This window comes from Brachionichthys hirsutus, chromosome 20, assembly GCF_040956055.1.
Source record: "Brachionichthys hirsutus isolate HB-005 chromosome 20, CSIRO-AGI_Bhir_v1, whole genome shotgun sequence".
NCBI lineage: Eukaryota > Metazoa > Chordata > Actinopteri > Lophiiformes > Brachionichthyidae > Brachionichthys > Brachionichthys hirsutus.
The window spans coordinates 5567498-5583483 of record NC_090916.1 but is presented as its reverse complement, the minus strand read 5'-3'; the positions used below and the strand labels follow the sequence as shown (position 1 = coordinate 5583483).

Sequence of the window (15986 nt, the reverse complement as noted above, 5' to 3'; positions counted from 1 at the left end):
ACTCGTCATTTTTTCATCTTTAATGCTTGAAATCCTTCCAGTTTTGAGGTTTTGACCAATTCAAACTCACCGATGTTTGAGGGTGCATTAGTGTGGGAGTCGGGAATGCTATATTTTTCATACTGAAACAAATTGTCTGCAGTCTGGTCAAATACCTTCACGGCTGCTTTGCAAGAAGAAGAAAAAAAGTCCCTGTAATGATCCTTATTTCCTGGAAAGCCCATTCTGTTCATCTATATACTGTATTTCCTTGAAAAAAAATGTCACCCACCAGATAAAATGCTAACCAGATGTTAAGCGCGCAATTGGAAAAGTGTTTTTTAACTCATAACGGCGCAGTGGTACAGCTCGCACGTGTGTCAACTGGTACTAACCCCCCCCCCCGCACAGGAAACGCTATCGCTGCTGATTACATAAGTCACACGTTACCAAAATAGGATGGAAAAATATCACGATCATGCTGGAAAAACAACCGAGACATTCCAAAGGAGAGCCGGGGCTTTAACAGTATATATTTGTGGTTATCATACCTGTCTGTAATATGTAGAAAATTGGTAATACTCAAAATGCATCCTGTGTTTACTTTAGTAATTGGATCACACCCTCGTGAGAGATGAGGACTCGCCTCTGCGAGGCGTGTTCACGGATCAAGTAACAATACCTGGTTACGTACGGAAAAAAAACTCAGACCGAAAGTAGACAAATATTTTATGAATCTAAGAAAAATATACATCAATTAGGTGCAGGTATATGCCAATAAAAAAAGGACAATTTCAGATTCCAAATTCATTGTAAAAATACTATCCAGTTCTGTAAAGTAATTGTCCACATTTACTTTTCACTTTTAGACAGAGACAACATAACTGCAAGAAAAAACCCCATAAAATATTCAAAAATTATAATGTACTTTAATTTCATGGAGAATTATTGAGGACATATGAGACAATGTAAAAATGTGTTTTTGTGATCTCTTAAACTGGATGAAGTTTACACTGAACCAGCAGGCTGTCATTTCACACAATAGTCGAGTATAAATAAGGTTCCACAGAAAGTGTTATATTTCCTGGGATGTGATAATAATAATAATAATAAGAGATGGAGACAGACCAAATAGACAGAAATATGAGTGAGATTAAGTGTGGCTGATATTTCAGTGACGTGATACGACTGTGATAAAATCATCACAGACGAAACTGTGACAACAGCTGAACTTGGCCCGAGAACCGAAGCGGAATACTGGCGCGTTCTGTTATATTTCCAAACAGATCTGTCCACAAACAATTCAAGGCCTCCCCCACCCGAACCCGTCTTGCTTCATTAGACCTCATGTGTTGAGGCTCCGGTTCTCTTCGGGACTCGTGTGCTGGTTGTAGGTGTGTCCTGAACATTTCTTCAGTTGCATGGGGGCCTCTTTTTGACCTTTCCCCACCTTGTCCTTGTCTCTACGAGCCTGAGACGTCCCACTGCTGCCCTTCAATGAGATGGTCTGGCCTCTGAATTGTTGGGCTCGTTTCTGACAGAGGCCCACCTTGCTAAGGAGAATGAACACGTCCCCCCTGAAGGCTTTGGTGAAGATGGCGTAAAGGAATGGGTTGGCACAGGAATTGAGCGGGTAGAAAAGCACCAACAAAATCTTGGAATTGGAGACTGTGATGAGTGGCCGGTTCAGCGCAGCAGACACGGCGTAGAAGGAGATGGGCGCCATGCACAAGAAGTCAGTGAAGATGAGGACAGCCATGCGCTTGGCGATGTTGGTGTCCTTGGATCCAGAGCGGTAGTGAGGGTTGTGCACTGCACAGTAGATCTTGAAGTAGCAAGCGCAGATGACAAGAAAGGCCAGGATGTTGAGGACCAGGACTGACAATATGTAGGCCTGAGCTGCTGTGGACTGGGTGTCCATTGGGAGACAGATGCTCACCTTCTGGTAACTGCTTACCCCAACCAGCGGAAGCAGACCCAAAAGGGGGCAGAAGATCCAGCCGCCCAGCATCACGGCTGCCGCGTGATGCAGATGCAGCTTACGATCCAGCCGCATAGCAAAGGTGATGGCATACCACCTTTCCAGGGTGATGACCGTCAGCGTGTACACCGACAGCTCGCTGGCGAAAACGGTGAAAAACCCCGCAAGTCCACAGCCAGGGCCCGTCTGCCAGTCTATGGCGTGGTTGAAATATTCCGCTCGTGTGTGGAGGTCCACAGAAGCGATGAGCAGCAGGTAGATCCCCATGCACAGATCTGCAAAGGCCAGGTGACACATGAGGAAGCGGGACACGGAGAGCTTGTAGTGGCTGGTGAGCAGCACCAGGAGCACCACCGCATTTCCCACAACAGCCAGCAGACTCACAAACCACACAGACACTCGCAGGAAGCCAAAGCCCATTATGTCCTCGCAAGGGTTGAACTCATCGGGGACTGGCGAACAAGCCACCTCCTCGCCTTCCTCGCACACCACGTAATCGTAACGGCTGTCAAAGTCCTGGCTTGTGTCCTCCTGGGGGTTCTTGAGGGTCTCTCCGAAGCCCAAGTCCTCATCCGGCTGGCCACCGAAGTAGGCGTGGTAGTGGAGGCTGCCGTGGAAGTCGCCTCTCCTCCAGTCTTGCCGGGACTCTCTGTGATCTCCTTCGTTTGGTTCCAGGTCCGGAACTGCTTCCAGCACGTTGTCCCCTTCGAGGGAAGGCATGCGCAGAGGCCCAACAGACCGCTTGTGATGCTGGTCGTAGAAAGCAGTGAGGTTACAGATGATGTTCTCCAAAAAGCTGGAAAAAGACAGACAACCGGAAGCACATTAGATTCTATTCTAATTCTATTATATATTATCTAATATATATTATCTATATATATCTATATTATATATATCTATATTATAATATATATTATATTATTAATATATATTATCTAATATATATTATAATATATAATATAGATTAGATTCTATTCTATTGAAATAGAAGGGCTGTCGTCCCACTAAGAACATGCCTGGTTTTAAATCCACCAAGTGTCAAGTCAAATCAAATAATTCCCTGTTTTGATAGTGATTATTAGTCTGGGTCAACCTTCCTCCTAAAATAACAGCAATGACTGACGCTAATTATGGAAGCACTGTAAGAAGTAATAAGCAAAGACACCAGATGGCTGATTCAAACCCGGCCAAATTCAGCGTGCGTCGTTCCCTCTGATTGGTCAATCCGGAAAAACCGAAGGCTTGACAGAAGCTTACCCCCGTTTCTTTTTGAGGTTCTTGAAGCCGCAGCAGTGGCTGGGGTAGGTGAGGTTGGCGATGGTGAGGTGCTTGAAGGTTTTAATGGGGGGCAGTTTCTTCAGGGCCCACGTCTCGCGCGCCTTCAGCTCCCGGAGAGATTCCATGCCGGCGGACGGGAGGGATGTGATCCCTGTCATGGACACGTCTCTTTATGACAGAGAGGGAATTAATGAATTTAACAAGATAGGTCAGATTAATTAAGAGCTTCTTTTTTTTTAATGTTGTGATATTGGTGGATGTTGTGATGAAGAGAAAGTGAAGGAGCGGAGTCCTTCCATCTGCTTCCAAGAGTGAGGGCTTCACATCTTCATCATCTTTAAACAATTACACTTGGTATTTCTGGAAATGTCCTGCCAAAGCCAGCTCAAGCTCACTGGGACAAAGACAAGCAGGGGGGGGGGGGGGCGATGCCATTATCAGGACGTTCCGCCGTTCGACACCAGACACTCACCCCCTTCTGCGGGCCGACAGAGGCCGTGATCTCATTTGCTTTCTTTAGTTTCTGAGGTCATTAAACCCTTGTATTGACAAGTTAATATGATTAAATAAAAGAAACACAAGCCAAACAATTCCATATTTAAGAGCTCAATGGCTATTTATTTAGTCCCATATGTTCGTCGTATGCTCTTTTTCCTCTCGTGGGGAGCACCGAGTAAAGGCTGTAACAAAGAAGCAGCACGGACTGATTTTGTCATTTGACAGATGTTTAGCTCGTGACCTCATGGAGGTGACCTCAGTCAGGACAAGCTCCTCAGTGGAGCAGAGGAGGAAGACCTCCACACAAACCCCATTACCAAACCGGACACTGGGTGGCAACCAGAAATCTGTGGACGGGGGGGGGGGGGAGTTTGGAAGCACTTTAAGACTCAAAGACACAGGTTTCAAAGCCTAGAGAGTGACAAAAAATAAGATAGCAGGATCAAATAGAGGTCAGAGGGTTCTCCTTCCCATGTTCTCACACAACGGGGTTCAGAGACACGGCTGCGGAGGAACGGCTTCCACTCTTTGATGGTCTGCCACCACTTTTCACAGACACGCCTCATCTCGTCTGTACTTTATGAATACAAGAGGAAATTGTTGAAATCTTGACATAGTGGGAATAATACAATTACTAAACTAAGCCTATTTGCTTCCTCTTGGTGCAATCTAAAATGCTTTTGAAATAGTATACCATTAAAAGTCTAATAGTTTACTTCTTTAGCTATATGAGAAAATCAACTTGATGCCTCAGAACTGTCTGATAAATATACAAATTACATCCAGTTCATCTTGGCGCCATGTCTGGAAACAGGAAGAAGAACTTGTCTCATTCTGTCCAATGATCTGCCGGGCACGAAGCTCACTGAGACTTGAGTATTACATGTCATTTACCTGATCAATACTCAGATTGGTATATATCTTTATTTTATTCAAGAAAATATTGACCCCCCCACCTTTAAAATTAGGCTATGTAACAGAGGCTACGATAAGCGCAAGTCGAATTGCGATAAATACTATACATCCAAACTGGGTTTTTGGGTGACAGAATAATGGAACCTTCCAGAAGCCGGTTTCATCTGAAGTTTTCCCTCGGGATAGTTGCCAGTCAGATTCGCACAGTTTTATCCAGGAAAAATAATGCTAAGTGGTCGTCTGGCTGAAACCATCTCAACCTGTTCTCAAACATTAAAAACCAGCTCTCTGGCTTGGAGTCGGACATGCTTCAAAATAATAAAAGAAATTAAGAAAGAAATACAAAATGTTCCATACTGTATTTATTCCTTAAACTGAAATCATCATGCCAACCAGCTTCTGCAAAGCTGCCTTCTTTAATAACTCAACCTGTTTTTCCACAAGATAATAATCAAGTAAATATGATGTGAAAAATGCAAATATATTAGCAAAAAAAAATCAATACATTTGTTTGGCTCTGGTAGATTGACTGAAATGTTAATAATAAGTTGATGTCTAAAAACAGGCTACATGTCAACACTGTTTATTGATTACATCTAAGCTACAAATTCACTTTTTCTTTTAACTAAAATAAGACTATAATGACCAGAGTTATAGCAAACTAAAACTCTTAAAGTGAAAAAAGGATAATGTCGAAACATAATAAACATTGGGCACAGGACCAAATCTAAAAATAAAACTAGCTGTGTTAAAAGTTGAATTAACTATTGAACAAAAGGGAAATCAATATGAAATATGACATTATATTGCCAGTGAATAAAAACAGTAACGTGAACGATATCTGACTTACATGTGAATATAAAATATCTTATATACCGTATATATATATCACATTACATTATGGAGCATGTTGGGCTACAGCAATACTTGTAGCTGTCTGTGTATTATTCAAGGCCACATTTAATGCTTTTGAATTCAAAAACTTGTGTAAGATTGAAAGTTTATTTATTAACCCTCTTTCAAAAAGGAGTAATTTTAAACAACAAGCTTTTCAATATTTCACCAAGCAAGATACACTTTACTTATATAAAATTGTGTGTACTAACACGCAGCAGGTACTTACAGAAGCATTGGACCGCTGATGGTGCCAGCAAAAGCCAGATCGTCCATCTCGGTAAGGTAATTATTCCTATGAAGATCACTGGAAAGGAAAGCACAAATTTAAGCTTATTGAAATGAAAGTTCACATTTCAGTCACTGCACATTTCTCCAATTTCGGAGATGAACTGTAACCCAAAAGGCTCTTGCTGATTCAAATTAGACAGTGTGCCGTGCTGGTGTACTCTTGGAACACCCTCATTGCACATCTCCCTGACTCCATTTAATCTAATAAGGATAACAGACCTGCAGAGATTGACCAATGTGTTTGCCTTGGTCAAGCTGCACTCGGATCACTTCTCCCCCCTCAGAGGAGATCAGGCGCCAAAGCAAACACCCATGTGCAAAGAGTCACTAGTGACACCAATGGCTTAATTATCCTCCTATAAGGGCCTGTGATGTCTGCAGGTGTTGTAAGAGAGGAGAGGGCTTGTAAATCAATATTATTCATACCTCATATCCTCAATATGATGGATTCTGGAGTGGTGGGTGAGAACATGTTGCAGCACAAAAGTAAAAAAAGAAGCAAACACATAAGGCCGGTTCATGCTTTTGTTTGTTTGTTTGTTTTTGTTCACTCTTTGGTAAGAAAATACATTTGCCAGAGCTCAGAAATAATTTAGTCCATGCAAAATAGTGAGAAACCCATTTTTTTTTAAAGGATTGTAAGACCTAAAAGTCAAATGACTTTGTTGAACCAGTGCAGATATTGTATCATTTTCTGCAAGGTCCCATATTATGGAAAAACTCACTTTTCCCATGTTTCAACACTATTATGGTGATTTTGGGTCCTTATCGCCCCAAAAACAGCTACGGTAAATAAACCATCCAGTCAATCCTTCGTAGTTTGCGTAGGTCTATTGACTGGGAACAGCAAGGATATGTAGGAGTTAAATAAAACAGCCAAAATATAATAAGAAGAAACCAAATGCACATATTTCATCACAGTGTTCAAGATAATTCAACAAAGCCTTCACAAAAAGAAAATACGCACACTTGATCTAACTTGGTCCCATTGAAGGCATGATGTTGGATTTCTCTGAAGCCATTTCCATACAGCATCCTGGAACAAAAACATAAAGTAAGGTATACTTTTACACGTCGATATAAAGAAAATTCCAACAATTACAGTTTGTCCCGTAAGCGTTGAAAATGTGAATGTGAATGTTTTCCATCTGTTAATGCTTCAGTGTCTCTGAGTAGCAGTGAAGGAGATAAGTAGCTACTTATTTCACATTATCCGGTGAGGTCCGCGTTTCTGCGGGTTTTGGGCCAAAGATTTCTGAAACATGCTGTTTTGTGAATGGAAATTGCTATCCCACTTCCAATGCGCCGAAATCTAACCACATTGATGCGATTGGTTGTTGTGCGTGAGTTCATGCGTAGATGTTTTTGGTATCTTTGTGAGATTTCAGTGAGCACAGAGAGATTCCAACTCTGTCGAGTAGCTATTTTTGGGTTTGGACTGGATTTGTGGGATAAAGGACAATTCCAGTACAGTTATTATAGTACTTATTATTATGTATTTACTACATTTTCTTTGTTGTCACATTTCCCACATTCATTTGGTATAATACAAGTACACACATTATTAGTGGTGGGAAGTTCCTATTTGTGAACTCTACAGAATATGCATGTGTACATTGCTGTGGGGTTGCTATTGCAGGTAGCTCACACTGTCAGCATGTTGTTGGTAATTCCACGGAATGCATTGGCTGGGATTTCAGTGATGAAGGGATGATCAACAATTTCCCTACAAAGTAAGACACCAAACAGAGTGGAAGTGAATATTGCTATTGCTCAGCAGGAAGATTAAATTAGAGATGAGATGTTGAGGCAGAGATGTGAAGATATGTGTACAGATGCAGCACTTTTATATGGAAGATCAGGTACCGGTACTTAACACACAAAGTAAAAACTCATAAAGTTGTCTTCTTATTAGAGCACCAATGCAGGGAAGCCACTTTTCCCAAAATTCCCACAATGTTTCGCCACATTTTTCTTGTATAGGAATGCAAAGGAGAACAAAAATGTAAGAGGTGGAACTCATCCACAATAAACTATAACTGATGAAGAGGCTGCTAACGGCTCATCGTCGTCCTTTATGAAAGAGCGATAGCTCTGAATTAATGTGGCAATGAAAGCGGTGCCATTAAAAACGGTACCAGCGGCAATTTAAATAAGCATAAACTCTGAAATGTGGGCTTTGTGAAAAAAGAGAAAGAAACTTACAGGATGAAATACATGTCATTAGAATGGATGTTGCTCAAGTCAGGAAAGAAAGTGAGGCCGGTGTTGAAAATTCCCCTGAATGGAAAGAATATAGAAATCGTCACGGCCAACAGTGGACACATCAAAGAGCACACATACATAGAGTGGTCTGTTCTTATTAATATAGCAGACAGTAGTGTAATGCTAAGGCAGGCTAAAATGCATACAAGATATTTTGCCAATATCTTGTGTTCAATGAGAAGACAGGGGGATCCGTCTCGGATGAAATAAAATAGAGTGAAAAATACTCACAGGTATTTGAGGCCTGGAAGATTTTTGAAGGCTTCGGGGTCGATGTAGGTCAGACGTTTTGCATTACGTATCTCTCTGATGACAAAGACAAGTTCAGAAAGTATAATGAGAATGTACTTTCGCATTAAAACCAAACTGATTCACAACACAAGTTAAAGACAGGAGCATGCATGGAGGCCACTTTAAAAAATATTTGGAAGCACATAGTGAAAGTCAAACTGCCTTAAAACCCGCTGACAGGAAGAGGAGGGTAGTCGCATGAGACGGGAGTCTCAGTCACTGCCAGGACCAGAAGTAGAGTCCAATTAGTGTTCCATTAGTGTGTTTATTCTGGTCCACCCTGTGCTGGACCGAACACCTCTCTTCTCTTTGAAGCATTCTGCTGCTCTGGAACGTGTGTGTCCTTCTTCACACACCTGGAAAGCTCAGCCCAGCAGACAAAAAGTCACCGGAAAGACGCTTGTCTTCTCAAGGTGAGGAATTCGTAATGATAAAAATGTGCACTTTCCTTCGTGCCACATATGTTTCCCCACAAGTGAGCAAGAACATAGAAGCTTATATTCGGGAAAACAAAAAACGAAATCTTGTCGGTAAAACCGAGAATTCCTAAAACCCGGCTGTTTAACTTAACGGTAGCCAATTTCACCCAACCTTGTTCAATTTCTCAGCCCTGACTGCAGTCCTGGATCCACATCTGCTCTCGACCTCAAGCAGCCAACAGGAAGGGGAGCATTAATTTGCGCCTGACCCTGAAGGAAACCTGAGAGAGATGCCATTATCTGATGTACGGTACGACACCACACCAATCAGCAGAAAATAGGCCCTGGAGATCCAGAATGCCCCTCCGGGAGCACGGATACAACCGAGCTGGCGGCGTGAATTAACCTTTCAGTCTGTGTATAGATTTTTTTATTCAGCGGCTAATTAGAAAAGACCTAAAGGTGCATGTGGTGTGCAGCCAAATGATGCACACCACATGCATCAAGTCATCTCATATTGATTCCCATGGCTTTTTGTCAGTTATTGTCATTGTCACAAAGTCCCGCCCACGCCCACGTTTCATGCAGCGATTTAAACGAATGGCACACAGGCCATTGGCTGTGTTACAAGAAACTGAAAATCAGTCCTCAAAGGCTCAAATTCTCTTTCAACAACATATGAAGTGCAAACTGCCAGTTCTGCAAGCGGTCCGACTGGAGACCGTGCCATAAATCCATCCCATAATTGAGAAAAGAGTGCACCTTGCTAGACTTTCCTCCAAAACTGCCTTAGAAGAGCTGAAGCAGGAAGAGAACGAGAAGAGAAGCCAAATGCTGACTGCTGTTGTTGTTGCCCTAACGTGCTTATTCAGCCTTTTTAAGATCAGGTTGAGCAATAATGGTGAAGGTAGTAATAAGTAATGTCATTAAATTGAATGGCTTCTCATCTAATTTGCATTTAGCACTCTCACAAAAAAAAAAGTGTTCTATTCATTTTCTTTAATTGCCAGTGAGAAATAAGTGCTCTGCGCCTCTGCGCTGGGGGGACAGTAAGTGGTGTGCAGGAGAGGAATAAGCTCCTGATGTATTAGTTCCTTGCTTCCAGATGCTGCAGGCAGGTCCAACATCAAGCATGTTTCTCTCCACAGGCCACAGAAGCAGCCTAATCAATACAGATCAGCGAAGAGCATGGCTTCTTCCTGTAGTTACTCACATGTGGGTGATTTCCCTGAGGCTGTGGAACGAGTGTCTCTCCAGCCTCTGCAGCGTAACGTCCACTGATATATATCTGTAGGAAAAACACAGTGCGTACAGTCATGCTGGAATTATCTTTGTAATATCAAAATGGAGGTGCGTTTTTAACCATCTGCCTTACACTGTGTCAACATGCAAGAGAAATGTAAGGCCTCTACTTTCATAAATGACTTCAGAGTGTGAGGCTCTAAATCTTATCCTAAAGCCTGCAACTCTATCCTGAATTTATCGACCCACCTACCGGTAATCTAAAGTCTCCAAAGTCACGGGTAATTTTACAGGTATGTGCCTCACATATGCATTTACACAGTCATCAATCACACTGCTTCTATTTGTTATTACTTGGTAACAAGTATACTTTAAATAAACCATGACTTCAGCACATGAGCTTACTTTAAAAAAAAAACAACTGAAACAAAAATGCAACACAAGTTTTGCATACTTACAGCTATTACAGGTACTTAATAATACACAATCTTAAGAAAGGAGCTTTTAAGATTCTGGCAGACGTGCAGTCTGTTGTTCTCTTTTTATCTCGACAATAGTCGCGTGAAATAAAGGCCGTCAGCGACGGGGGCTGCTTCAGACTCGCAGAAAACCGCCTCCGGCTGCTCGTTACACATGATTTGGATGCAAATGTTGGACTCAGCAAACCGGGGATTGGGATTCAAGTGTATTTTACCTCTATGCAGAAAATTCACCCCTATTTTGAGTCAAAAATGGCCACACACCTAAAAAGCTGTGCTGAAGTATACCCAGACAGTGTCCAAGCCCCGACTGTGGTTGAAGGACCTGCATTCCTACTGAAGGAATGCATTAGCGCTTCCATTTGTGATTAGGAGGCAGACGTGATACTAAGCAGGGAGCACATCATCTGTTAGGTTGGGAGACAAAATGGAAAAGGGCGGCTAATTTGGAACAGGTTCCCATTTCTAACCCCGACGTATAATGGAGGGGGATATAGCCGTTTCTCTGTCTGCCCATATGTCTGCAAAGAATTTTCAGTTTAACATGAGGAATAACTCAAAAACCATGGAATCGTTTTTCATGACACTTGGCTAAAACATAAACCATCGACAAAGAGAGGCACCTTTTGCTATTTCAGGGATTTTAATGCTTTTATTTCCCACATTTTGGAGAAAAATATTCAACGGTTTATTTAATGTGCATTTGTTTCTTAAGCACATTTTGGTGCATTAGTATGATTTTAATGGATATTTCTAATTGACTGCTTAACTGGGAGAGTTTGTGTTCATGCAACTCACATCTTTGAGATGTTAACCATGCTGGAAAAGGCATCTGCTCCCACGGACGACAGCCGGGTCTCGAACAGCCATCTGGTTCAGAAATAAAAAAAAGTTGTCACATTTTGCTCTCAACATTGCCATGACGATTAATGTGCAACTGTTACCGAGTGTTCGACATGCCACGTGACATGTGGCATGTCGAACAAGCACGACTGTTCTGGTTGGAGCACAACATTCCACTAGCCAGCACCATTAAAAATACCAATAAATGTATCTTATATCAGTAGTTACTATTAAAAAAAAGACATTTTATGGGTGTGTATGAAGCATAATACACCACACTATATTTTTTGGCCAGGAGCTGTAGATTCTTCCATCTCCTATGGTCGCCTGGTCGCCCGATAGCTTGCTCGGCTAAACTTCAGAGCTGCCGCTAAATGGCTTCTGTTAGTCTTGGACTGAACCGTTAGCCCATATTTCCAATCATTGTGCCTACCGAGGCAGCCAGCTGTAGATTCACGATTAGGAATTACGAGTGATCCGCTCCTCGACCTCGAAGCAGAAACTGTGATGCACATACATCCTGTACTGTTGCCTTTTGCGAGTCATTTCTTTGACGGGATTTTGTTGTGGTAGATTTGAGAATCAAATCCTAGTCATGAAAAGAGCTTTAGAGCTTTTGTGGGGGCCACGCGTGCTGATGTCATGTTGTATTCCACGGCCGCCCTGCAGGACATGCGCTCAGTTTGTTCCAATGCATCCTGTCGCCACTGGCAGCAGTGTGCGTGTCCAGGCCTGTCGACAGGGGGGGGGGGCAGCAATCAGGTATGTTGTCCCGGGCCCCAACAAGTCTGTTGACGGCCCTGTGCGTGTCCATTTGGAAAACAGGTACAATAGAGACTCAACTGAAGCCACCATCTTCAGACACCTTTGGTCAATTAGAGGAACAATAGACTAATTCAGAGGCTGAGGCATAACGAATGAGCCGGAATCACACTCGCGTTGAGTTCTTCGTCGCCGTCAACACGGCACCCTGCACACACGTTTGACAAACCAAAACAAATAGAGGGACACAGAGCAGAGCCCGACACCAAACACCAGTGTCAGAACCGCAGTGTTTCTGCGGCCACACTCAAACCAAAATAACCACCATGGATTTTTCCCTCCGGAGAGCAAGGCCGACGCCAACGAGCCAATCACAGATGCAGAGAAGTGCTCGTCCAATTTGCCCTTTTGGATGGAAATCCGAGAAAACAAACAGGTTGAAAATTGAGTTTGAAGCAGCAGAAGCCACATAATTCATAATATTGTCAGGATTGGATTGACAGCGCGCTGTGTTTACTATGGCGCCGTCTCATTTTGAACTGCGGTGGCCTTCAGCGGCAGGCCCAGGGTCAGTTCATTTTCTGATACACATTTGAACCATTTCAGGGACTCTGCAGCTCCTTAGAAGTGCTGACATTCCTAATTCCTCAATGTCTTCTCATTCAGAATGTTTGGGATATGCACCACAGACTCACAATTTCGCTTTGTTTTTCTGTCCTGATCTCATTTTACAATGCGTGTGGAAAGAAAAAAAAAAAAAAAGAACTTGTTCGGAACAAGTGCTTGTGTGCACTGATTTATCCAAGCAATGGTTTTGATGCTTATAAAATATTACATTTCTAATTGTTTTTTCATCAGTTCATGAGGTTATTATTGCAGAATGAGCAGCAACAGTAACAGTTTCCATTACATGACCCATCCGCATAAATTAATGGCTGGGAAAACCATCAGTATTTCCAGTAATCGCTGCTATGGTCAAGATGTTCAAAATTCTCTTATTTTACAATTAATCCCAGTGCTCATCTGTTACCATTCAGGGAACAGCTTTAAAATATAACTCATCAGTCAGTTTTATTAAATAAAAGCAAATATCAGAAGTTATCAAGTTTAAACTCCAGTCCCAAAGATTCTGAGGTTTCTGTGCTTTTCACTCTTGAAGTCCCTTGAAGTCTTTTTTTCTCTTAATTATTCTCAAATGTAAGTTTTTGGGTGTTTGAGAAATGTGCTGCAAAACGTAAATATTGTATTTGAATGCATCGTCCAGACGCAGGCGGGAGTCACGCTACGCAGGCTTTTAAGCATGTGCTTAAAGCGTCTGTGCTTTTCTTTCTACCTCTCTGACTCCCAGTGACACATGAAGACTAAACACACACACACACACACACACGCAATATGCAGACTCAAGCAGAAGCAGACGTCTGCTTTGCATTCACATTTTGTTTTGTAGATTTTTTTTAACCAAATTCTTCTGTTTATAAAAAACTGTAGAGGGTTTTTGGCCAATCTCTTCAGGACAATCTCAGAAATTTCATATCAATAAAGAAATAAAGGTTATTTTTTTATCTTACAAAGGGTTGAATAAGTATCAGTGTAGTGGAGTTTTAAGTTTAAGTCACTGCACAAATAGCATTTATTCTAGACATTAAGAGTGAACTGAACTGTCCCCCCCCCCCCCAGCGCAGTAGAGTCATTTATTCTGGATTGTATGAACGGCTCTATGAGATGTGTGCATAGTTGGAGGCAATATAATTTTGGGAAGGAGGAATGTCCCATATGCAAGGATGCAATGATGCTATCATAACAGATAGCAAGTTTTAAAGCAATCCATTAGTAGAGAAAAGTGACCAATCAGCCAACAAACATAACAACACTAGAGAGGTGCTGCATATGTTTTTGCACGTGTCCCTGAGCTCCTCTTAAGTGCACGTGTTTCCATGTCTCAAGGCTGTGGCAGTCTGGTCGCCCTCTGTTGCATAATCTTCCATCTCGTACGTAACCAATTTAGGAAGCGTGAAAGACATTTCTCAGAGGTCATGTTGGCTGCAAAGAATTTTGACAGTATTTTTTTGGGATCAATGATAACAAAATGACAGATGTGCTCAGATTCAGCTGTTGACACGTGTTGTGTCATGCGTGATGTTCCACTGCTAAATACAATTAGGTTTTCTACACTCTATATATATACTGATAATGGATTTATTTTTTGTTCATAGGCCTATATACATAAAAGGTAAAATGTGCTTTTCTGCTCTTTTACTGCAAATTGATTATTTCAGTGTGTTCATGTTTCAGTATGCTCTCTATGTCATTATGATGGGGAATTATATTTTTTCAGACATCTTATGATTATGCAATTTTTAGAGAAAATAAAATCAGCAGGAAATCAATAATAAAAGAATTGTCTTAAGCTGCAGCACTGCCTGCCAGTAAAAATGATCATAAGCGACTGTGACTCGTGTTCATTGCATGTCTGACTTGTCTGATTAAATATGCTTAATATCCTCTGTGAGTTTCTCCTCATTCTTTTCCTTTTTCTCTGTCAGTATAGCTGCAGCTGTTCTCATATCTAAAATATAGTACATCTACAAATATGCAGTATTTGGAGGAAGATAAAAATGCATTGATGTGAGGTAAATTTGTAATGATAATTAAAATGATGACTCACGAAACACAAGTTTATATCGTCTTTTATAATGGTGGATTAATTGGTTTGGGTTTTAAGTAAATTCAAGTTACCAATTAATTAATCCTTGCAGTATTTAAACCATATTTTTCCAGTTAAACATATCTATTTTATAAAAGTTTGGCATTTAATGATGAATTTCATTAAAGTCACATTGAAAACTGGAATATAGTTTGCTACTAACAGACAAAAAAACAAAACAATAGCCTCCCTCATGATGGAAAAACTACTTCACCTCAAGGTCTCTGTGGGAGCACTTTTGAAGAGAATTCGTGACATGAGCCTATAATGATTTCTCCTCGGGGTTATGAGCACTTTACAATTTTTAAAAATGCATGAAGAATTCTGCAGAATCGTTTTCACAGATGCGCGCTCTGCGCCTACTCACAGTGTCTCCGTGCCCGTTGGAAACTCGGGGAGAATATCAATGTCAAAGCAGGAGATGGTGCGAGTCCTCCACTCGCTGCACTCGCAGACAGCGGGGCAGGAGTCAGCCTCCGACGCGGCGCTGATAGGGAGGGTGACGAGCGTAAACAGCGCGCACGTTATCACCTGCATGCTGGTGCGCTGCTCGTTGTCACTATCGGTGTAAAAAAGTTTCCCAGCTGATAGTCCTCTCGGTGTCCTGGACAACAAATATAGAATACCAATTTATGACAGCCAAATGTAGATAATAGGTTCTGTATAATCTCCGGCTGGAGCCAGTCGGGCTGCAGTGCACTGTTTTTCTCCTCAGGGGCCTCTGGAGCTTCTGTGAAGTTGGGGATGTGGAGGGGATGGAGGTGGTCTTCAACTCTATGGGAGGGTGGACCCTTGTGTTAGGCTCAATAATACAGCTTTTTAGTGTCGTCTGTTCTAAAAAAAAAATAAAAAAATAAAAAGCTAAGATGTAAACTGTCTATTTCTATCTATCTATCTATCTATCTATCTATCTATCTATCTATCTATCTATCTAATGGTTTTTCGACTCTAGACTGAGAGAAAAGTACCTTTTTAGTCTCTTAACTTTTTTTTCGTAAATGTTTTTTTCTGTTTTGTTTGTTCATTTTTATTTTAATTTTTTTTCTCATTTCATATTGCGGCAGTCCTGGCGCAAACGTGTGTACTTCTGGACAATGTAGTTCGCAAAATGCTACATTCCCACACTATTCGGCTGTGGGGAGCAT

General features: G+C 41.7%; 1 protein-coding gene across 1 annotated transcript; it reads right to left on the bottom strand.

Annotated features, from left to right (window-relative positions):
• Positions 1 to 1324: 1324 nt before the first annotated feature.
• On the bottom strand, positions 1325 to 15378 carry tshr (thyroid stimulating hormone receptor). The gene is made up of 10 exons (XM_068753725.1): positions 15209 to 15378; positions 11331 to 11402; positions 10025 to 10099; positions 8333 to 8407; positions 8042 to 8116; positions 7485 to 7562; positions 6804 to 6872; positions 5775 to 5852; positions 3218 to 3406; positions 1325 to 2756 (listed from the first exon to the last, which is right to left on the bottom strand). The coding sequence occupies exons 1-10, from the start codon at positions 15376 to 15378 to the stop codon at positions 1325 to 1327; spliced, it is 2313 nt and encodes a 770-aa protein (XP_068609826.1).
• Between the last annotated feature and the right edge of the window lie 608 nt (positions 15379 to 15986).

Excerpts from the sequence above, each read along its gene's own strand:
- tshr (XM_068753725.1), bottom strand. The coding sequence starts at position 15,378 with ATGCAGGTGATAACGTGCGCGCTGTTTACGCTCGTCACCCTCCCTATC. Across the intron at positions 5,853-6,803 it reads GGGACCAAGTTAGATCAAGT|TGATCTTCATAGGAATAATT; the intron begins GTGCGTATTTTC and ends TTTCCTTTCCAG. Across the intron at positions 2,757-3,217 it reads AACCTCAAAAAGAAACGGGG|CTTTTTGGAGAACATCATCT; the intron begins GTAAGCTTCTGT and ends GTCTTTTTCCAG.